The 24,890-nt window shown below is 39.9% G+C and overlaps 1 protein-coding gene across 6 annotated transcripts; it reads right to left on the bottom strand.

Moving 5' to 3' along the window:
- Positions 1-26: 26 nt before the first annotated feature.
- SLC13A5 (solute carrier family 13 member 5) lies at positions 27-24,702 on the bottom strand. Of its 6 annotated transcripts, none has more exons than XM_071764988.1 (16): positions 24,573-24,702; positions 21,979-22,107; positions 21,353-21,489; positions 20,713-20,927; positions 19,588-19,759; positions 18,326-18,448; positions 17,571-17,783; positions 16,733-16,854; positions 16,334-16,452; positions 15,407-15,568; positions 14,528-14,665; positions 5,942-6,005; positions 2,598-2,889; positions 1,822-1,899; positions 1,098-1,194; positions 27-395 (listed from the first exon to the last, which is right to left on the bottom strand). In XM_071764988.1, exons 1-14 carry the CDS (start codon positions 24,675-24,677, stop codon positions 1,896-1,898), a joined length of 1,995 nt encoding a protein of 664 aa, XP_071621089.1. In that variant the 5' UTR covers positions 24,678-24,702; the 3' UTR covers positions 27-395; positions 1,098-1,194; positions 1,822-1,895. The 6 variants fall into 6 exon arrangements, with proteins under 6 accessions (XP_071621089.1, XP_071621092.1, XP_071621091.1 ...); XM_071764991.1 differs by having other exon boundaries at positions 17,571-17,624; XM_071764989.1 differs by lacking the exon at positions 27-395 and adding an exon at positions 819-947.
- Positions 24,703-24,890: the final 188 nt, after the last annotated feature.

Genomic DNA, 24,890 nt, shown 5'->3' with positions numbered 1-24,890 from the left:
ACACTATAAAATAAAATGCAGAAGTAGGTGTTGATCAGTCTTTTATCTTTAAAAAAGACAATGAAATAAAAAAACACAACGATTGATAAATAAATATTAAATGTACACAGACAGAGCCAAACCCACAGACTGGATCATTCCTCTTTTGTAAATACTTCAGCTGACATGAAGTACACATTATTATTACTCTTCCAAACATTTTTCATTTTACAGAGGTGTTGTTTTGTTGCTGCTGTTCTGCAAGTGCTTGCTGGAGGCGCATTCTTTTCCGTGAATAGTGCTGCCAGTGAAGAATCTGTTGCTCATCAATAAATTTAGCACACTGAGCATTTACCAGTTCCTTACGGAAGTGTTCATACTGCAGCAGCTCTAACATATGCAAACACTGAGGATACCTGGGTTAAAAATAAACATACTTTAATACAAATTTTTACAAGGTACAGTAAAGCTGGAGTCTCTAATAATGCTGCAGTTCATTCTAGTTTTATAATGTATGGGCTTTACTCAAAGTATCAAACCACTTGAGACCATACATATTTCACGCTGTAACTTAGTAACTTAAGTATCAGAGTAGAAAACAAGGAGTTCAGTAACTGTTCTTAAACAGATACACATCATTGCTTTGGTTAGGATGGCTAGATTTTTCCAGTGGATAGGTTATATTAAATGCATAACAACTACACTGTCGATTTCCAGAGCTTATTTATATAACAACCAAAAATGTTTTCCAAAAATTGAGGGGAGTTTGCACACTCATCAAAATATAAACTCATCCTCTGTTTTGTGTAAGCTCCAACAATTCAAAATCACTCTTAAAATGTACTCTGTAACAGTTTTATTTTAAACACATGGTAAAGTACAGATACAAGGCTGCAAAAGGAAGATTCCACACACAACTCATGAAAGACAAGTTTTACATCTTGTCTATTCTCACTGCATCTGGAATACTGGAAACAAAAAATTATGTGTCACATAAGCACAGTGGGGAAGACAAAGGTCAGGTTACAAGCAGAAATTAAATACTGACATGCTGTACAGTACAGACGGTAAACATTGTCTCATCAAAATGCAGAAATCTAGATGATTTTAACACTTACTTCAGGTATTTTGCGTATTCAGGTTCTTTCCAATAAAGTAAATACTTAAGATAATTTACAAAAGCTTTGTCTTTGAAGTAGCCTCTTTGTGCAAGAACTGAAATAAAATTACAAATTGTCAGCTACAGATGTGCAAAAAAAAAAAACAACTGACAAACCTTAAGGATACACATTCACAAACTATACAAAAAGGCACTTTAGTAAAAGCCTTATAATTAAAATGAAATTTTGATAATTCAAATTTAAGGGGAAAAAAAACAGGAAAAATGTTTTCTATTACAACATCCTAGGCATCATCTCCCTTACAGTATGCATCTTTCATATAACAGCAAGGAAGAGAACAGGAAATTGACTGTAGCATCAAATTGCTAGGGAATTAAGTATAGTACCTGAAAGTATTATTAACATTAATAAAATTCTGTTTTCATATAAAGGAATACTGTTAACATCACATTACTTTTTAAATGCTGATTTTATCTTATTTTTTCTCCAACAGATAGATGCATTTTTTATTTAATTTCAACTGATAAAACATTTTGCATTTAAAAAAACCCACCTATTAGAAATCTAAACAAATTACTTATAGACTACTTTTACGCTGTGAAAGACCTCTCACAGGTCTTTGTCTAGCCCTCTCTCCCTGTTTTATACTACCAGCTATATTAAAACACCATTAAACTATATTCATTCCTCAGGATCCTGATCTTTAATTTCAAGTACTCACAATTGAGGTAATTAGGATTTGCCAGACATTGAACAAACTCTAACTCCAGCTGGAACCGAAGTCGATTTCCTGCATCATCTGATACAAAAGACAAACAGTCAGAATTTGACCCGCATAATAGATTTGAATCATTTTCTCAATTTGAGACGTGCAATTTGAGGGCACGGGTAAGTCTGGAGAACGCATAGGTCTTCACCATCCTTCTGAACACCTCCCCAGGCATGGCAAGTAGCCCAGGGCTCGTGAAGAACTGCAAAAGCCAACACTTTCCACAGTAAAAAAAAGACAGACGGGGACTAACTGACGGCCTTGTGCCTCCAGATAGGCATCCGATTCGTGAATTAAGGACAAATGTGTCACCCGTGGCAAAAGTTATTTAAGAATCTGGGGAAAGCACAATTTCCCCGAGAGGCCCCGGCTGCCCTCCGCCACCTCCTCTCCCACGGCCTCCGGAAGGGAGAGGGCCGCGGGGACTTCCAGGATTGCCGCGGCAACGGAGCAAGCGGGATGGCGGAGCCGGCCTGACCAGGGTAGAAACGGGAGGGCCCGCAGGGTATCAGGAACATGCCCCAAGCCCTTTCTCCGAGGACGCGGACTCAGAGCCCGCCTGGCACCTGTCGCTCGCCAGAGCCTCGCGGCCACGGTTCCCGTGCAGCAGGACCACAGGAGGCCTCTCCCCGGGCCGCAAGTGCTCGGCCTGCCCGCCCCCCGCCGCACTGCCCCGCCGGACCCAGCGCTCCGAGCACCCGGGGGCAGCGGCGACCTCTGCCCCTCACCTGTCTCCATGGCTGCCCGCCGCGCTGTGCCACTCGCCCCACACAAGATGGCGGCGACAGGGACCCAGCCGAAGAACGCCGGGACAGGCTGGGAAGGCGGTGTCGACTGCTGCTCGGCGCCGGAGGAAGGGCGGGCCGGCGAGCGGCGGGCAGTCCTCGGGCGACGGGGGCGGCCCCGACAGAGGCAGTGGCGGGAGGCAGAGCGCCCACTGCTGGCCGCGCGCCGTAGAGGCATTCCGGCGGGCCCCGCGGTGACGGTCGCTCGGGAGCGGAGGCAGCTCGGTATCTACATCTGGAAAGGATATTCAGATGCTTCGATGTCCAAATAAAACCGAGAATGAAAAAATACTCTATTTTCAAGTTGCTGTGCTGTCCTGCAGTCTATTGCAGTTGACTTAGAACTTTAAAGTGGCAGAAACCAAAACGTACTCAGTGATCAAAGCACGAACTCTAGTGTATTTTTAGAACTGAAGTTCAGTTTCGCATCAATCACTTCACTCTGAAAACTCTGCAGACAAAACAAATGGACGTCTAAAAGCTTTACTTAACACCTTTATGCATCAGCCTTCAAAAATCTACAAATTAACATTGGAATAATGCTCTGTTGCGTCATATAAGGAGATTTTGCCATATATAGACAATTAAGTTCTACTTCCATTAGAAGGTATTTTGGGGGTCTATGATTTTGTCAGGTTTTTTCCTCCATTTAGATAAATGCTTAAGCTGGGAAGGATAAAAAGAGATTATCTTGTGTTTGTATTTTCAGAACATTCATTCTAACTTTGTAGTAGACAAGCCATTGTTGATCACTTCTGGAGGGAAAGGAAATAAAAGAAATTCAATTCTAAAATGCAAAACCAAGTTCTGAGTTTGTTTTTTCTTTCTGCATACTGAGCAGAAATTTGAGCTTGGATTTTGTTTTGTTTTTCATAGCAACTTTAAAATAAGCCAAGTAGACTTCAGTCAACCTTGGCATTTAATTCTTCATTTAAAAAAAATAAATATCAGAGTGAAACTAGTTAACAAACAACTGCTTCAAGAGTACAGAGTAGAACTACACTGTTGCATCATCACCCTGGAGAGGAGCCCAGATTAAAAGGTGGTGAATTTATTCAAGAAGCTACAGCTCTGTCTGGTGTTACATACTAAATTTTCAAAACTTGGCTGAAACAAAAGCCCCAATGGCTTAGCACTGTATTATTGCATTATTAGTCACTTGTGCAACAATGTACTAGATATGGACTTACCTGAAACCTGACCAATTTTAGATTTTCCTTTTTCTTTTAAAGTAATTTTCTATTTTAATTTGTTGAACTATCTTCAGTATCTTAGCAATTTCTGTAATAGTATCTATTCCTATGCAGTGTGATTTTTTTTTCTTGGGAACTGGGTTACAAAGACATCTAAAAAGTATTTATGCATGGCTTGTTAACTTTAATAAGGTTGCCTTTTTTAGGCAAGGTTTTAGTGGTTGTGGAATACTACCATTACTATATCAAAACATAACAAGTCACTCCCCAGTAAACACAGACTTTGGGCTAAAAGCAGAGATCAAACAGATTCCACGTGTCTGCATTGCTATTCTGGAATGTGATTTCTCTCCCAAGACTGACTTCAGAGGAGAGTATCCGAAAAAAGGATTGGTCATAGGAGTAAATTGCTATGTAGGTTTGCCAGAGTTAAGTCAAACATCTCAATTCTTGGCCATCAAAAAGAGGAACAAAATTGAAAGTCAGGATCATAGTATAATGAATAAGAACATTCTCTAGGAAAAGTTGGATTTCTTTTCTTGTTTTATATATCGGTTTAGTCAGGCTTTCAGGGTGTTAACAAATATGACTGCGAGCCAGTAATTTTCCATATTGTTGTGAAACCAAAACAGCATTGATGCCTCTTCGCTTTTTTTATAGGGACTAGGTTGCCATCACAGTTGTTCTTTGTCTAAGAAATGGCCAGAAAATGCTTAAATTACAGTGAATTTATATGTGAAGCACAGATATATTATATAATAAACAGAAATAGATTATATAATGTTTTCTACCTTAAGGAAATTAAGGTGTTGAAAATTATGAACTGCATCCAGAAAATGACATATGGCTGCAGTAATAATTACAAACAGTAGGTAAGTAAAAATAAAATCAAGTTTGTGATGTGTCTCTATTAATGCTATATTTAGGAAAACCACAGACACCAGGAGACCAAAAGGTCTTTCCAGGTACACAAAGTAGCATAGTATTTCAATTATTACCAATTGTTGGATCTAAATGCCTGGATTTCCAGATGCCACACAGAACCTGAGACTTCTGTTTTTTAATATTAAATGAATTATCATACATATTGCCAAAAAAAGTCTCTCTTTTAGTATTTGAGAGAGGCACTTGAATATTTGGAGAACTCAGGGAATCCAGTTCAAATTGGTAACAAAATACTTCTTGTAGATAAAGATCCTGCATGTTCATGTCTAGGACTTAATTTAGAGTTGCTTCTGAGGGCTTAAGGGTGGAAACCATTATGTTTTAATTAAGTTTGGCTAACCCAGTCACCTGTCATGTTTTCCACTCTGGATACCTGTAACTGACAAAAATTCAATTTTCAGCTAGATATGCCTTCTACTTATTAAGCCTAAATTTTATACCTATGAACTGCAGAGAATATTAGAGACCATTAGACATAGGAGAAGATAAAGTCTTGTTAAAGTGCTATTAGATCTGAGGAAGTGCAGTGTTGCAAAGGGTTTATCTATAACATCATAGTATAGTCCATTTGTATCAGGAAGAAAAGAAGATCCAGTATGGCTTCATGATTGAAAACTGATTAAGTGAAAGAGTTATTTTATACCCAATGGCTGGAACCCAGGACATCCCCTGTTGTTCATACACTGACTCATCTGCTTTAGAATAGAGTGCAAACTTGTACTGACATGAATAATGTCATTGTAAAGGATTTTACCCATAGACTACAGGACAGAATTCTGCAGACGGCAGAGTATCCTGCTTCAAATATGGTTAAATAACAGAGAACACAGTATGCATTATGTTATATTTATAACAAGCCAGTACAAAGTCTGCAATTTTTTTACTCCAATCTTATAATTGTAATTCAATAGAAACAAGATCATAGTTATCAGAGACAGAAACAATTGTCAGAACATATTTAATTAAAGGCTTAACTGTTCACTGAGTTCTATTTTTTTAGGTCAAGAAGCTGGCAGGTGACATGCATTTCAAAATCCAGCCTGTGACAGTCACAGTGGAACAATCTTCATCTGAGGATTGTTAAACATCATTCAGTGAAGCTGTAAATTTGGTGAAATTGTGTAAAAGATGTAAAAGACTGTGGCTTACTGCAGATGATGGAGTATGTACTTATGTGACCATGGTATTCTTCTGGTTTCAGACAACCATTCCACTAGAAAGCAAAGATAAATTCAAGATTAAATGTCAAGTATCAGAAAGCATTTTACGTTTTTCTTTAGTACCTGTGCTAGAAATATGTCAGTCTTCTATTCATAGGACATCTGGAAGGCAATTGAATTTGAGGTCAGTTATTTGCCAGGAACAATATCCATTGAACCTGAGAACGACGGCCTACAAGGAACATTTTCAAAAAGGAATTGCTTTCAGTTTGAAGCTCTTCTTAAGGTGCTCTAAGGAAATAGTTCTGCAGTGAGCCAGGACATATAGATCCTGCTCTGATTGAACTCCTGTTCTGTTGAATGCTAAACAGTCCAGAAACAAACTCATTCCCCCATAATGAAGGAACGCAAAACATTCCGAGATCCACAGGCATACTTACAGAAAAATAAACTGAATATTACCTATTTTGTAATTGTCGCAAATACTAATTATTTCATTTATTTTCCATTATATTTTGGATTATCATGACAGTAATTTGATTTTTTAATAATAATCCAATAATGATGTAGTTTGATCCACTTTCTCTGCCATTTAGTTTTAGGCTCTTCTACTGGAGGGTATAGGGCAAAACACCTGGAAGAATTATATATAAAACTAAGGAAATTGTTGGCATGAATTTGTAATTAATTAAAAATTCATCCCCTTTATTTTATAATACGTTTTGCCTGTGTTTAAGAAACAAATAGATAATTTGGTGCTGAAACTAACAGGTATGCTCACATAGACTACGTGTAAAGGCATTTTTCTTAGTATGAACAAACAGCTTTGCCAGCTGGCATGACAACATACTCCTTACAAGAGAACTTACTTCTTTATTCTAAAAACTAGGGAAGTTTCCTGGCACTACAGCTGAGAACAGAGGCTTGAGAATGCCAATGTAGCCTGAAAGCTCAAGAGGCAGATGAGCCACACAGTGGTACTGTGAGTAAATGTAAATTTCAAATGTCTAGGATTAGTTTGTTTGGATTTGACTATGCCAGACTAACAAGTAGGGTTTTTTGTAAATTTTGAAACTGTCACAAATGCTGTCTTTTATTTCTAATTTTGTGGTGAATAAGGTAAAAACCTCAGGTCTTTCTGAATGTTTTGAAAGGTGGGGCTGGCTGGAACTTGAGCTGCAAGCTCAAATACAAAGGAGCTTTAGGCTTACCTGGTGCCTTAGCAAAACAGTTCTCAAAACGGAATACTACTAATTATGTGGAGAGCTAGACTTCAAAACACTGGGCTTGTAGATGCTACTTTGATGCTAGTGACAACAGAGCATGAAAATACATACTGACGTATGATACAGATTCAGACTCAAGACTGACTTTCCCCAGGTATAAACTGGATGAGCATCTGAAGTTTATAGAAACCTGCTAGTTCATGTTAGATAAGGATCAAAGCTATGAAATTCCAGTAATTAAAATTCTGATAAAAATGAGCTATGCAATGAAGAATTTGGGGCTAAACAGAAAAAAAATCAACAATTTATTTCTAGTTTTTATATTGGCATCTTAACTGCCTCATGTAAGAGAATCAGAAAAAAAATTAATCACATTCTCCATTTCTTGCACAGGATCATCAAACTATACTATAAATAGCACTGCAGTTACTTTTACAGATAAATGGTGCTGGAAATGTATGGTTTCCAATAACTAAAATATGATTAGTAAGATTGCTTCCTACTGGCAAGTAAAGCTCTAAATACCCTCTACACTCCCTCACAACCTCACCCACTCACCATGAAAATAACTTTAATTCTTGGTCATTGTAAAGGTGGTGCATGAATAGTTACAGTTTCAGGTACGCCTACAAAAATATTTGGCAAGAATATAACCTTCTCTTTAGCTGCATGCTAGCCAACATGTCAGTGCTTATAGTCAAGATTATACAGCATTCAGGCGAAGAAAAATGCTGAATTCCTTAGGGAGCAAATCTAAATATACTTGTAGGCAAGGCCCACAACCTTTGAATGCTAGGACTACAGTAGAGTACGTCTGAGTTATGTCTAACATGTAACTGAAGTAACATGAATTGGCCTGGAGCTTATTAATAATTACACAACAGTATGAAGTACTCCTTGACCTTCCATTACAATGTTTTATGTATTGCAAAGTTAAAATAGTAATTATAATTAAAGTATTTGAAATTAATTGCCATAAACCCACAGAAGAAACAGTGGTTCCTTCAAGCACTCTTGGTTATTTGTTCATGTCTTACAATTAATATCCCTGTTTTTCCTAGTTCAGTCAGCTAAACAGGTTATTTTTTCAATCCGTTCCTTTTCTTAGGCCACTTTCTGTGTTAAAAAAACATCTACCCTCAAACAAAAAAAAAAACTCAACAAAATACCCAGTTTTATATAGAACACTACAACTAAGAAAAATGTTAAACTATAACTCTCACTGTAATTATAATTTCTGAGGTGCCTGATCTTTCAGTCCTCTCATTTAACCACAGCACAAAAGGGGAAAAAAAAAATCTTGGGATGTGATCCTAAGTTATTTTTGCTTTCTCATGAGCATATTAAAACAATATCACAGTTTCCATTTTCTTAGCTGGGCTTTGGGTCAATCATCACCCGAACTGTAAGATTTGCTTTAGAGATTCATGACACAAAGCTGACAATTTTAGCGCACCCCCTGCTCCCCTCCACTTTTTTTTCCCCAATTAAAGAATAACTTTCCTAGTGGCATTTCCTGGGTTTCTGATTTTTGATTGTATAGCCAAGACAAAATATTGAAGTAAAATAGATACTTGCTTCACAAATAATCATTCTTTAACTGAAAGATTTTGTTAACTTTGTTTCTGGTGGAGAATTTGATATTTAACTGGCTTGCTAAAATATTTGCTAAGGCCCAACCCATGTTATTGTTCACAAAGGATAGTTCACAAATGAAACCACAACAAACTAGTTTTAGTATCTGGAACATTCTGTTCTTTCAAGAATATGGTTTGTCTATAAAAATAATGTTTTATGAACACTGTAATGAGGCTCACATTCTGACCTGGAGCAGTTTCTGAAAACTCATTGAAGACCTGTGTGCCAAACACGGATAGTGAGTAAATTCATGTGGGCAAAGTACTGAAATAAACTCAAGAAGGGTAACTCAAGAAGGTGTTTTTTCTTACAGAAGAAATAGGCTTTTTCTTATGACCAGAACCTACAGTCCATATTGACACCATAATGAATGGACAACTATTGACTTACTGCTCCAGAAAAATCTAAATGGGCAAAAAATAGCTTCAGTATACTGGGCTCTGTTTTTGAAGAGCTACCAAATGTCTTGTTAAGCAGTCCCTAATAACCTCAGAGCAGTGTGGTCTGCCTTTCTTTTACTCTGCAGCTCTCAATGATGAGGGCTGTGCCTACCTCTATTGCATATAGGACATGGAAATTCCTTAGAATTTGCCTCTCAAAGAAGCAAGTTGTCCTTCACCTTGAAAAGCTACAGGTATTAACTAGCAATGCCAAAGCACAGGATAAGTAAGCATATTATTTTCAGCATAATGAGCTCCCAGTTACTACACCAGAATGCTAAACCATAGATTAAATAACAAAGCATTTGAAATAAATCTACTACAAGAAGATAAAGAAAATGTTTGTTGATAAATATAGTTCTTTTTAGGCCTATATTCCTGTACAAGTACAACAAATGGCATAGGCATTTAACAACAAGGAGAAATGCAGGGAAAAATAGACATAAAAGACAAGAAATGCAACATTCTATTGGCATGTCTCATGTGCCACATTGCATGATCAGTCTATGGACTCAGTATTGCTTCACACTGCAAGTTACTGTACAAACTCACAAGCCAAGCCCTCAAAATTGCAAGTCTGCATTTAAAACTGAGTAATTTGAAACTGAAACAGTGAGTTCCTATTATCTTGTGGGCTTTGAGGCTTTAGATTTTATATTCAAAGACTTTCCTCCCATGCTGTCACAGATTTAGGCTTACTTATTGCTTCCAAGAAAAATTGGGATTCCTACATGACTCAAAGAGGTAAAAATTTAAGAGTCATAGCAAATTTTATACAAATTGATTGAACTCAGAGTCTAGCAACATGGATTATTCATTAGTTAGACAAATAATTTAATCTTTGTCTTCATGTTTGAATTAGCAGGATATATTTCTGACTAGTTTTACAGGTAGGTATGTATAAAATGCAACATTTCAGACTGAACAGAAAAGTTGAGCAACTTGCTTAAAGTTGAAGTAGACCCAAAAAAAGCCTTAATAAACCAGTTTCTAGCTTTTTGCTTTATGCTCACATTGTCTCTCTTTAAATGACTGAGATTTGGCCAAATCTGCACACAGATACATGAACTAATACGAACAAACTCTGTGCAACACAACCCCATATGATTCTCCAAGTTTGAGACATTCAACATTTGGAGAAACAGTATTAGCAACTTGGTATTCTGACAGGAGAAAGGAACAGTTAGGCACATGCTATAGGAAGTGGAAAGAAAATGGGAAAGCACTAATTCAGTTCCTTACAGGCAGCACTCTCTGCTGTTATGCCAGCTGGATACTGACATACCCATTAAGCCACTAGGAATCACCTTCTGCCCACAAGATAAAACAGGAACTGTTTGCTACTTCAGTGTGGCTGAGTAACCTGGTCTGATACAGACCATGCTGAAGGTCCTTCCATATTCACTGCTGGCTCTAGTGGTACATGTTTAGAGGTGGAAGTCAAAGGGATTCCTTTATGCCACTACCTTAGCACCATCAAAAATTATGCACCTAAAACAAAAGCCCTTCAATGAAGAGAAAGAAATACCATGCAAGAAAAGTAGCTATCATGACAGATGCAGTGCTGGAAGGGGATCTAACCTAGTTCCACTAACAAAGCAATTGTCCTGGCATTACCCATTGTAAATAACACATAATTTACTTAGGGCACTGGCACAGGACGACATGCATACTTGATGCTGAAGAAAAGCCTATTTTTGCCTGTAACACTTGAGAGTTTGTACAAGATTAATTCTTAAAAACTAGCTGTTTCTTAGATTCTCAGAATCTTTTACTCTGAAATGAATGAGACAGATTGTAGGGTATGCCCCCCTGATTTGGTCCCACCTGAGTGTTTTGAAAGATAGAAGCTTGAGTTAACACTTAGCTGAGAAAAGAGAAGGAACCATTCATATGCAGGTCCAAAGGTACTGTCTCAAAGTGGTACCCAAATCTCTGCACTAATTCTCTATGGTGTGTACCCTCCCGGATCTTACTGTAGCAATACCGTGATGCAGTGGAAGCTAACGTAAAAACAAGTGGTCCACTGTGTTATAGAGGAAATGATCCATGCCAAAGAAGAGACAGGTCTTGCAATTTTTTATTTGCCAGGTTCTTAATAGTGCAACTCACCTGTTTAAATTAAACAGAAATCAATTATAAGATGCCATAAATGTGTCTCAGAAAGAAATCACTTGCTATTAACAGGACAGAGAAGTGACACACCAAGTATACCACAGTTATAATAGAACCAGTGCTCCTTATTACCCCATATGGACATTCCCCCTGCCCCAGCAGTCCTGACAATACCATGCTGTGTGACTGCTGGTGAAAATAACATTTGTTTTCTTCTTGTACAGCAGCAGGAAGCTCTTTCCTAGTTGAGATGAAGGCATTTTTTCAGGATGTCCCTTTCTTCAAATGCACAGAAGTGTCTGTGCTACAGCTTTTAGCTGAATCTGTTTTAGACGAGATTTGATCTGCATGAATCAAGAGAGGTAAGCTCAGTGTTACCCACTCATGCAAGCTCCACGGTGTGTTAATTGCAATTGAAGAGTAAGCACCATGAAATAGTTGGCAGTGGTGATATGTCCTCATCCTGTGTAGACCATTGGAAGGCATAAAGGATCCATTTCTCAAACGCATTTAGATACATATGCAAATTAGCATTAAGTGACTGCCAAAGCACAGAAGGTTCTGTTCCCAGTTTCTGTTTCTTCAAGCAAATACTGATAAGCTTCAGGTGACTGTAACAAATGTATGTGACCAAGCAACTTCTAGGCACTAGAACTGGTTTCCTCCTTAGGTACACTTTCCAAGTGAAACTGTTTATACACATGTTTCACCATGCCATGGAAAAGGGATGAGGCTGCACCACATGCAGCCAGCTGGGTAGACAGGGTTGCGTGCCATTGGAGGTGTCTGGGAACAACAGTGGGTGGTGAGTTTATGGTGCCCAGAACCTTGAAAGAGCACAGAAGATAAAGGCACAAAAATTAAATCATTCTTGAAGTAGTTTTCTGCTCAGAAAAGCACCTTGTCATTTCATGTGTAATACTTTCCTCACTTTTGAAGGCAAAAATGAAGAATTTCCAGTTCTATAAGAAACATTCATGTTAATAACTATTAAACATCCTACACACACCGCTATGCTAGAGTACAGATCTTCTGGCCAGAATTCTGATTCTGTAACTTCTTCTACCTTGTACCCCCCATCACGAGGTGGAGAATCAACATGGGCACAGAATCTGACCTTTGTGTCCTCTCAACATTCTTGTGAGGCAGGTTAAGTACCATGACATCTTCTTCAAGATGGGAAACTGAGGCAAAAAGAGATGAACTGTCATGCATGAGGCTGCACAAAAAGTGCAGGAGCAGAACTCAGGTCATGCTCACAGATCTCTCCACTGTAACACACTGCCTTACCTCCCACTCAACTTCATCTCCAGAGACGAATGAAAAGCACCCATGTGCCACCGACAAAACACACCTAATCCAATACCAATCTTTCTGTAAACTACTACTGCTTCATAAATTAGATAAACAGGTGCTACAAAACACTTTTCTCACAAGACCTGAATTCCAAAGTAGAGAAGTCTGTAAGCCAGCACAAGACCAAATATCTGGGCCCCTAAATTTTTACAAGGACTTCAATTAGAGCCTTGTCTCTATTCGAAAATTCCATAGTTAATTAGTAAAGCAAATTAGGGGCTAATCTAGAAATGTTCATAGTGAGTGTGAAGTCCTATAGGCCACTGGTCATTTTCAGGCTTCCACTAACAAAACACTGGCTGGCATGTGAAACCACATCCTGTGGCTGACAGAGGGGAAGGCTCCTGGCCATGCCAGTGCCTCAGTGCAAGAAACACAAAGCCAGCCTTAACTCATCATTGCCCAAGACTTCAACTGAACCATGACGACCATGGAATCACATTATCTCAACCCTCATTAAGGGTGTCGTAAGTGCATTGAGACTTGGGAGTGAAAACAAAGCAACTGAAAATGTGTTGGACGTTGACTTGGAAGGATTCCACCATGTGGCTGAGGCCACATTAAAACATAACATAACATAGCATAGCATAGTATAGCATAGTGTAACGTAACGTAACATAACATGCCTCTTCTTTCACTAGACAAGTGGCAAGAGGGATTTCTCTGTACAGATGCTGACTTATGGATATAAGTAAGTTAATGAAATTTCAGCCCTTGCCTGATGCAGTGTTCAATAATAATGATTTACAAGTGCACATCAGTAACACAATAGTTCAAACACCTGATACAACAGTCTGCCCCGTCTTTATTTAAAGTTTGATAAATTCTGAATCTCGATCCTGATTGGAGGTCTAATAGATCACCTGATCACACTAATGATCTGGGCACATGATCCTTAGGGTTGTGTAATTAAACAGCAATCCTGGCTCCAGTATGACCAGGATGAATTTGAGTTGGTTCTTGCCTGACCAACTTATGCGTGACTCCCACATGGTAGTGAACACCTGACACTTGATATGAAGTGGTGATGAGACTCTATATAGGGCTTCAGGCAACAGGGAGTAATTTTAAGGGTCCTCTCCTTGTTTAGCGCATGAATTCTTCACTTCTCACTGGTTCGTTGTGCTGTTTGCCCAGGTTGGGAATGTGTCCAATTCAAACATAGGTCTTCCCCATGTATTGATGGCCAATGTGACACAGAAGACTCCAATGATGTTCATCACTATTCCAGATCTAACCTGTGAGGACAAAAGTCCAAACCAACAACAGTAACCAAACACCAGCACACCAAATTGCAGCAAGGCCTATATGTACATACACAAGAAAGAAACACAGTCAAATAAATCACAGAAATAGCCATTGTATCCACTGTCCTACATTCCTGCTTGGGTGGAAATACCAGGAAACGCACTGTGCAAAGCTTTTGAAAACTCTGCTACATAACTAGGGTAGGAGCTTCAAGGCATGTACACATTGTTTTTATTTAAGAACAGCTTCTGCTCCCCTCAAGTTTCCAGTTAGAAAACTGAAAACATTAGGGTGTTCAGCACAAAACCTAGCAATGTGTGATCTGGCAGGCAATCAGAGGACTAGAGCCTAGGACAACTGACTGTTACCTTCTGCTTTCAGCTCCAGTGGAAGCAAGGTTTCAGCTACCTTCACCGAAGCCCCAGAAGACTGGAAAGCATTAACTATAGTGCTTTTTAAATCTTCATTGTTTAAGAGACTTACGACTTGCCAGTTTTAATTTCAATTCAAATAGAGAGCTTCAGATAAGAGACCGGGCAATTATCATCTTACCATATCCAAAACACGGATGTGACCATAGGAAAACACTATCGCATTTGGCGGTGTTGCAACAGGTAGCATGAAGGCAAAGGAAGCACTGAGAGTACCAGGAAGCATAACATACAAAGGATGGATCTTGACAGATGCAGCCTGCAATGAAATAGAGAATATAATACTGGTGGATTTCCAAAAGAAAAGCACAGACTACACTTCCCAGACCACTGCAACACACAGGTTCACCTTGTTTCCTGGTATTATATCACCAAACATATATATTTACATATTTACAAACATTTTATTCTGAAATTCTATATGTATTTTAGTCTGTATTCTATATGTATTCTATCATAAAACCATGAAGATGAAGGAACCATTCAAAGGGCTTAATAGAAAATGCTGGATTTTATTTTGTTTGGGTTTTGTTTGTGTGTTTTTTTCCAATTCTGAATTGGTGGTTCAAATACAAAATTACCACAGTTAACTGATGCTTGTTGAACTGTATTTTAATAAGTGATTCTCACTTCTTTTTCCTCAGGGCCAAGGGACACACCCTACAGAAGGCTTTAACTGCCTTGCCTTTCAGTGAGGATGCCATGGAACAGGTATCCTCAATTAGCTTCTTCCCCTAGGAAGCTGGTTCTCAGGGTTCAGAAATATAGGTAGGGCCCACTGGACAAAGTCTGCATTCGCACTTTAAATATTATGCTATAAGCACAGTGCTGAACAGCAGTTGAAACCACTATCCATTCTGGCATACTGTCAGATGGACTGTTTAATTACTGGCTTTCAAAGTAACACTGGAGCAACATTCAAGACAATAAATGATATTGCCTTGCCACTAGAGACTCTGATAGTGCAGTTGATAGGATAGCAGGATCAAAGTAATCTTACCATGGATGAAAAGACAGGTAGGAAGAGGGTGGCTGTGGCAACATTACTGGTGCATTCAGTGAAGACAGCTATAATAAGTGAAAGTACTGTTGCAATGGCCCATGGTGGGATAGATCCTAGTGGAGTCATTTGATGACCCAGCCAAGCTGAGAGCCCAGAGTTCTGACAAGAAAAAAAATCAGTTTTCAGTGAGGCCTAGAACCCCTAGTTCATGAACACATTATGGATAACATTCCTAACAAATAATGCTAAATGACTCCTGAATTATATAAACACCATCCAGGAAAGTCCAGTGATCTGTCAGAAACACTAAAAAAAATTTTTTTGCCAACTAGACATAATACTGAGTCCCACTTTCCTAATTTTTTCTGGAACCCAAATACTACCTCACACTTTGGCAACAAGAATATGGGTTTTTTGCTAAACAGCAAAAATTCTTAATGTGACTACTGCAAATAATTAATGTATCACTCAGAAGTTTCCTGGCATGTCTTATTAAGGTTTCTGAAAATACTGATACTGTATGAATGCTCTGTTCTAGAAACATAAGCAGCAACTGACTCAAGCAGCTTACATAACCTTTGACTTGATGGCTTTTGAAAGCTTTGGAGCTTTAATAATATATGTGTGATGTATGCAGATGAATGTATGGCCCTACAGCTTTAATTTGCCCCGTGGTTTAAAACTACCTAGCCACAAAAGTTAGATCAAAATATGAATTTCCCCAAGAAACTTGGTCAAAGCACACAAATCCCTGAAAAAGAGACACGAACACCTCTCCTCCCAGTTCTTGCTAATATGGATCTGCCGCCAGACTGAACATCTCTGCTGGGTTTGGCTTTGGGTGCATGCCCAGTAATACAGGACTAGATAACAAACCAGGGAAGTTCGCCTTTGAGTCAGAGAAAAACAGATGTCAGGACATACTGCACTTGCATCAGCCAAAGCAAAACCTCCTCCCAGCAGCAGCACAATGCTCCAGGGCATCTTCCTCTGAACCACATTCCAGTCTAGCAGCGGGGCTGATAAAAATGCCTTTTTTATATCTGAAGTGAGAAATGAAAAGCAGAACATGTTTTAGGAAAGTGAAGACATTTTGTCTTCCCTGCTGTAAGATACTAGGGAAAGACCCAACAGGCAGATGCATATTACTGAGAAACCTGCATAGGGTAAGGGTGACACATGAGCAGGGACAGTGTCCCAGCCTCACCCAAGAAATGAGGGAGGTGAGCTATCCTGAAGAACTGCATGGAAATCCAGCATATGTTTCTGCCATGTTAACTAGAGCTGGCTGTTTCACGATGTTACAACTCCTCTTTTAAATACCTTCTTCAGGCTGTTCAGGGTCAGACGCGTTTGGATTCCAGCTTATGAATTTGGGTTTATTGGCAGGAAGGACAAACAGTAGAAGGGCAATAAACACAGCAGGAGCAGAATCAGTGATATACCTAAAAAAGAAAAGAGAAGATAGCTTAGAAAATAGACATCTTTCTCCTAGAAGATAGATGCCTTCCAGTACTGTAGTCACTGCTCTTGGTCATCCTGTTTCAGGCTTGTACATCAGCAAAATGGGTGATTAGTTCACGACTGAGGCCTTTCAGACCTGCCACATATACCCATTAACAGCCAGAGTCATAGATGACTGGGAGCAGGGTTCCTTCTCTGTGATGAAGCCAAGATTCAACAGTTGTGTCTCCAAGAAAGATGTGTAAAGAAGTGGCCTGAGCAGACAAGTCCCATTGTCCATTTTGTGTTCTTAATATGCCACAGAAATTATGCAAAGAAGCCATTCAAAGAAGTAAGTCGACTTCCCAGTAAATTCCAAGCTATTGTTTAGAGATGATATTAAAAAACATTCAAATGACACTATAACTGATTGTAGCTCATACAAACGATATATCAGCATGTACACTGGGGTGACTGAGACCCTAACTACAGAATTTTTTCATTCCTTTAGGAGATTCAGATTGCTCCATGTCCAATTCTCCAGTCAACTGATGATCTCATACACAAGTGATAGATCAAGCCCAGAAAACACGAGAATTCAGGTAAGATTGGAATGAATGACTCCACACCAAAAATGGAATGTAAGAGAAAGGGAATCTGATTCACAGCCAGGGTACAGTACGGAAAAAAACCCAAAACAGAAAACCTAAAAACTTACTTTTCTCCTTCTGGGAAGAGCCTGGTGGCCCAGCCCTTTACAAAGCCGGGGTGTCTGGAAAACCACAAGAGAACCAGCAAAATAAACATTAGGAGGACATTGAATTCAGCATAAGAGATTGGGCCTAATTTCTTCATTTCTGCCTTCAGCACGTTGTATGCAGCTTTTTCTTTAGCAGTTCTCTCTGTCCCACAGCCCCAGCTTTTTTTAAAGCTTTAGGAAAAAGGGAGAATAAAATACTGTAAGTATTAACACACTAAACAGGTTTAACATGCTTGCCACTCTGAAGTTGTCATTCCTGGGGACAGACACAGACTATGGCAGAGGTCAGGAACAAAGAAATCACAACCATTTCCAAGTATGTCATAGGGATATGCCAGTTCTCACAGAAGAATGAAGTCTATGGATGGATGTAAATCTCTGTCCAATTTGGAGCAACCTGGGATGTAAAACTCAATTTTGAATCAAGGATAACAAAACAGGTCTCTTAGCTCTTCTAGGGGTCTAATTTTTCAATGTGAAACTGAAAAATAAAAAGGCAATTATGTATAATCATTAAGAAAGTATAACGCTTTTGGCCTAGTGCAACTCCCATGAATAAAAAAAAAAAGGTTTTCAGACATCAAAGGTTGCTGTGAAATCGAACTGCTCTTTCCTATAAAACTTATCAGTGAATTTTTTCTATCCAGATTTCTCAGTAAGCTGATCTGCGTTAGCTGAGAAGTTTACTCAGTACCATATAGTTAAGTACTCACTTGAGTCCCATGAAGGAGCACTGTAGCCAAAGCCAAGCTAACACCAACATCAGAATCATATTTGGGAATGCAAACCCAAACCAGGAAGCAAAATTCACAACATCATTATTGTTGGGGTACAGCCTGAAAAGAAAAAAAAAATGCTTTCTCTATAAGTGTCAAAACATTTAGTAATCTGCTCTCCTTTAACATTTGCGAGTGACAATTATATGTGTAAATCCAACCTCCATAGACTAACTGAAGTCAATAGGAAGGCAGCCTGCATTTCACAGATGAACTTAAGTGATCCTCAGTTTTCCCCTGTATTTTACTTTAATAGATACAGGAGCCTGCATTGATATTTTATGTCTCACCAAGACAATAACTGCTGAAAGATCTCCTGCACATTCTAGGTACCTTTCACTTCCTACATGTCTGGTTATTTATCCTAAGGCATGATGTTCTTTTTTTCTCCTCATTCGTTCTAGTATGAGAGCAAGAACTGTCTTTCCTGAATTAGGAAATTTCTACCTGCTTCAATAGATGAAGTTGCTAGTTGGCTTAAAAGAATTAAGTCAGTGTTACGAGAACATCAATTTCTGTTTTTTCCTGCATCCACCGGTGAAGACTGGAGGAAAAATATCAACAGCAAACTTCCAGGTGGGTGTTAAAACCAACAGGTAACATGGCAGCTGACAATGAAGTACTCCCAAGAGAAGGAAGCAATGTTGAAGGAGTGCTGTGGTATCTGCAAAATTTTCCCTGTAGATTAGGCCAGGTTTAAATCAATGCTCAAACTCAATTTAGCAAAGAGAGTATTTTGTGGATAGCTCCTTTCTTTTACAACATTATCCATACAGTTTCCACAGCCATGGCATGGAGGAATAATATTGTAGGAGAGGCTAAGCTATTTTTAGCTCTGTTCGGTATGAGAAGAGTTAATTATACACCCTTATGCTCTTCACTGCAGTTCCTCTGCTGATGAGCTGCATTTCAGTTGAAATAGAGAAGGCAGAAGAACCAGCATCTCAGCATCTCATGATCAACCAACTAGCTGTCTGCTGATTACCAGCATGCATTTCCAAGACTCTCAGGAGACCTCTGATACCAACACAAAGCTGCGTTTAGTAGGCTGAAGCAGAAAAATGAGGGCCATCACTTCATACACGCTCCTCACATTCAGTTAATTGACTGGTTATTGCTTATAGTTTGCAACTGAAACAGTCATCTAAGATTAGACAGTTGGTTACAGAAACAGTGAAAGAAATGGCAAGATGACTTACTGATTCATTTGGCCTTTCAATACCATGTTTGGTCCTGTTCCAGTGAGTGTTGCAGTTCCCCCAATGCTGGCAGCATAGCATACACAGAGTGTCATTCCCTTACATATATGCTTCCTCATTTTCATTTCCTCAGAAGATCTGGGGTCATCGGGGACTTGTCCATTGCTTATGACTAGACACAAAGAACAGGACTTGCCTCAGGTATAAAATGACAGAGGCAGAGAATTCAGGACAGGGTCTGGAGGCTCAGTGCTTTCAGTCTGCCTATGCCTTTTATTTTAATACGAAAAACCACAAATATATCACTAAAAACTTTGGACTCACATTCATGAAGACCTGAAGAGAGAAGCTGATGGTCTGGGCCTATAAGATCAAAGCATGTTGCTGTCCATATTGGACATATCTGTCATAACTGTCCAAATCTGCCACAGTTTCACAGCAGTAATTTTGTTTTTCTAGAGAGGCTTACCACCAATCAGATATTGCCATCACTTGATCCACTCCAGTACCACAGTAAGAACCCAACTAGCTTTAACAGCTGTGAATATGGGTGCAAAAAAACCCATCCAAAACCAAATTATTGCCTGGCATAACTGTTAAGATTACTATGTTCTGTCAGTTTACATCTTTTCCATGTAGCTTTTAAGGAACTCTTTTCTTCACCCCACCTCCACATACAATCTAGTCAATAAAGAGGTATTTTTTACCCCAGAACCAAAATAGGTTGTGTTTGCACAAATCTTTGCAAACATTCCTCTGTGGCTTAGAAGCTGAATCCCTAGTGATAATCACAAGGTTTAGAGTGGGATGCTGGGAACTGGATGCTATTTCCCACTGGATATGCTTTTCACTTCCCTGAGCAGGCAGTCAAGTCTAGGGAAACTATGGAATGACCACAACCTAAGGAAAGAACACAACAGTATGCATGGGATCTAGCACTATGCATAACAAAATGGCAGCCACCAAAATTGGAAGCCATTTTGAAAAACCTCAATGTCAGATATTTAAGGATTTTGTCAGGTTACCATCTTTTTTCCTTGGAAAAGATGCAGAGAACTACTAGGACAGGGAGTTCTGAGCATAGCAAGTTCAGTAGGATCAACTCACTGCTAAGTAGGCCCTTACCATGCACCACAGTGGGATCTGCTGCATTCTTTTCCTCCAACTCAATCACTGTATTTGTTTGCCCAGGTGCTTGTTCCATCATGGTCACATCATACTCTGTGTTGTCCATTTGATCCAGGACAGCCTGGACAATGGGAACCATCATAGCAGTGGTGGCTGTGTTACTTATCCACATGGATAGGAAGGCAGTGACTATCATGAATCCCAGCATGAGCCTGAAAAGAGAGAAACAGGTAGAGGAGGAAGGAGGAAAACCATATAGTGCTAGGCTTTGTAGTCACCATAATTTAGAGAGTAGAGCCCAGACAGGGAATACAAAGCAGAGCCATATTCCCTTTTAGGACACCTCTGCCGCCTTCACTGAAGGAATCCCAGAAAGTCTAAATGCTCCTTAGTCTATGCATGCTTAAGTCTGTCATCATTTTGTCCCCAATGGCAAGCATCTAGAATTTAGCCAGATACTGGTTTTGGCTAAAAGAGAGTTAAACTCCTACTGCTACCAGACTTCACCTTTGGAAACTCTGTACAAGTGCAGATGAAGAGGTTCTCAAAGGTTCCCTTCTCTGCTTTTTGTTAAATACTATCCCTATGCCTTTGCTAAATTGACACAGGCAAGGAAGAAGTAATGTAACACTCTTACAGTGCAGGCTTCACCCCAAGAATCAGCAGGACCCTCAGCGCAATCCTTTTGTGAAGATTCCATTGCTCAACAGAAATTGCAACAATCAGCCCTCCAAGAAAGAGCATGTTTGTGTCGTTTAGGTACTGCAAACACACCTGGAAAACAGAGAAGGTAGTCAGGGTTCCAAATGTTGCTTCTTGCTGGCTTCACCAGTACATTTTGCCTTCCAGTCTCCCAAAGCCATTTACTGCACCAGGCTCTATCCCAGCACTGGCAGAAGGGGCAGTTGCAGCCTGTCAGAAGAAGGATTCCCAATGCATTTTGAATTCTCCCAGAGGATATGTCAGCATTGCTCTTTCATGGGATGGGTTATGAACACTTGTAGGATGTTCTCCAGCACTATCCACACCAGAGTCAGACCTTCCCCTCTATCACCTTGAGCCCCACACCCTTAACATCTTGGGCAAATCTGTGTTTACTCCAGCATCTTCCCACACAAGAATCCTGAACACTGCTCAACATGTTCAAAAACAGCACTACACAACTTGAGTGCTTTCATATCAGACTTGTTTTGCTCAATACTGCTTGTTTGCTCGGAGCAATGGATATACCTGTATCAGACTTCAAATGAGTAAGTTCCTTACTAATTTAGAGCTCTGAACTCCAAGCAGAGGGAAAAACACCACAGGCATGAGGGAGGTAACAGCCAGCGGGATCACTTCAGTGCACCAGTACACTGCCATGATGATGATGATATATGCACATTTGGCCTCCTGCAACATAATTGAAGACACATTTAAGCATAGAAAAGTATTCTTTCAGATAAGAAACACGTTGATAACTCTTAAAAGGGGCCTAAACAGTCTACTGCCTTTAGCTTAACAAGTTATGCTGAAATAGGTAACAAAGACATAAGGATTTAAATTTGTGCTCTCAAACCTGGTTCTCAAGTCCCTATTTGCATAAAAACATCTTTTTCACACTTTTAGAGTGTTTGTTCTCATGCACCCACACAAAATTCAAGGCGTGTTCAGTAACATACCTGAGCCCAGAAACTGTATCACTGAATAATTTCTTAACTTTTTAAAGTAACTCTTAAGCTAAATCTCTTTTACTGTTTTATCTGGTGACTAAGCTTTCTAGAGGTATTGAACTACTTTCCTAAATCATACTGTGCTTACCTACTAGGGGAATTCCCTAGATCACAAATGTTGTAACTTCTTTTTATACTATTGATCAGGCATCTCTGTAACCTAGTCTGCCTTGGTTTGTAATTTCAAAACTGTTAGGAGAAGCAAGGCCATTGATTAGCCAACAGTAAACAGTGTTTTAGTCAGTGTTTTGTAGTTCAGAATTTGCCCATATTTAGAGAATTTTATAGAAACTTATTCTAATACAACCAATGGGACTTTATTGCAAAAATAAATGGTGTTACAGTGACATTTAAAATTACTGTAAGGCAATACTTATAAATAGAGGTGTGTTTTCCTTCATTTTGTTGAGAAGCTTAAGAACCAGAAAACAGCTTTTGCAATTACTTTCTTATTTTTTTTTTTTCAGGTTTCTGGGATATTAGTTACAGTGCAGGCTTTTTAGACGAAAAAATATCAGACAAGTCCTATTTAAATCTCTTCCCTTAATAAATATGAGGTAAACTCATGATACAATTTATGCTGTACCACAGTAACTAAGTGCTAGAACTGACTGTGGTTAATCTGTTGCCAGTATGAAAGACAGATAAACAATCCTAAATGAATAAAATTCCCAGTACTGGAGAAACATTGGTTTTGTAGAGTGGAAAGTAAATAATTTATGTGAAGTTCAAAAATACAACCATGCTTATAAATTAACTCCAAAAACCACAGCTGATTCAAACAACCAAAGCTCTGCTATTAAATACATCTCAGTATCGACACCTATATCTATCAAGTAATGTATGTGAACAGTTTAAAAATGTTTATTTGGTGTCCCTGGACAGGAAACAGTGATCTGCCTTCTCACTGAGAGCTGAAAAAACAGTCACTGATAGAAACGTTATTCTCCTATTGTGAAATTCTGAAATTTCTTAGATTAGACTGATGACACAATATTCCTAAAAATACTGGAAAACTGAAGACATACTTTTTTTTTCAGAGAAATGAAGTTTCCTAGTATTGATCAAAGTTGTCCCTAACAGTCAGAAATCTCTCTTTCTGTAAAGCAGCAGCATTCATCTGGAAGGCAGTGTTGATAATACTTCGACACGTAAATCAGAAGGGATAGCAATTTTGTTTATAAATATGTATGACATTTTCCTGTACTTTAAAATATACTGAGCTATACAGGTCACTCAGAAGAAAGACTTTTTTTAGCATTAGAATAGACTTTAAAGCTCTAGTAGGCTAACATTCACTAAACTGAGCTTTCACATTTTGCCAAGAAGGATGGATACAAGACATAGATAGAAGCCAAACTCTTCACTGTGTTATTCCAATTTTAAGCAGGTATAACCCTGCTGAATGCACAGAAGTTGTGCCATTCCTATTGCTCCTGTAAGATGGATGGGAATTGGAGGGTATTTCATTTGAAACCCTGTTATGATAACTGCAAAACACACAGCTTCCACCTGCATCACTGGTGAAGAATGCCACTCAGCAACACCCCTTCAAGTACCTCACTTCAGCAGCAGATGAGCTGGAGAATCCAGAAGTCCTATCTTTCTGTCTACTGCTATAATTACAAGATTATGCAAGACATAATTCTAAAAGTGTGGGCCAGTTATGAATATATTTATCTTTGGTCCAAAAAGAACTGCATTTAATTTGTAAGATGAGTTGGGTCCATGGGAGCCCCAAGTCCTGTCGGCGGCATAACCCTTGGGATGAACAGAGATTGCCACAGAAATCCTTCTGCAAGTTCAGCTGCCTAGCACCAGTGTCTGGAGCTGCACAGGAGTATGAAGTGGCAGGAAGGATCTGCTTCAGCCCACTATGGGGAAGAACTGCCTTGGCAGGGATCGGGCACTGCCTGCTAAAGGGGCAAAGGAGATGCGGTGGTGAGGGGGAGAGGGTGTCCACTGCTGCACAGGCTGCCTGCGGCAAGGCCCCGCGCCAGCTGGGCAAGCAGACCCGCCGGGCTGAGGGGTGAGCTCCTGAGGGGCAGAAGGGCTCTGACTGGCGGGCTGAGGGGTGGGCTCCTGAGGGGCAGCAGGGCTCTGACTGGCGGGCTCTGTTCCCTCGCGGGCCCCGCAGGCACTTACCCGCGTCGGTACAGCGACCGGCAATGGCAGCAGCAGCAGCGGTGTGAGGAAGAGGATTGCGAAGGACCGGTACCTCATCAGGGGCCGCAGGCAGGTCGGGGCCATCTTCTGCGGGGACACACGGTCAGGGCGCGAGGATAGCAGCGCCCGCCGCTACCGCCTTAAGTACGGGGCGGCGGGGCCGCGGCGGGAGGGACATGGCGGGGGGCGACACGACCCGCCCGCACCCTGATGGACGCCGGCCCGCCCGCGCCCCGAGGGGGCCGGTCCCTCCCGCCCTGACGGCCACCGGCCCGCTCGTGTCCCGGGGGGCCGGCC

The sequence above is a fragment of the Heliangelus exortis genome, chromosome 21 (genome assembly GCF_036169615.1).
Source record: "Heliangelus exortis chromosome 21, bHelExo1.hap1, whole genome shotgun sequence".
Classification (NCBI taxonomy): Eukaryota; Metazoa; Chordata; class Aves; order Apodiformes; family Trochilidae; genus Heliangelus; species Heliangelus exortis.
The sequence above is the reverse complement of the archived record's forward strand: the minus strand, read 5'-3'. Positions and strand labels throughout refer to the sequence as shown.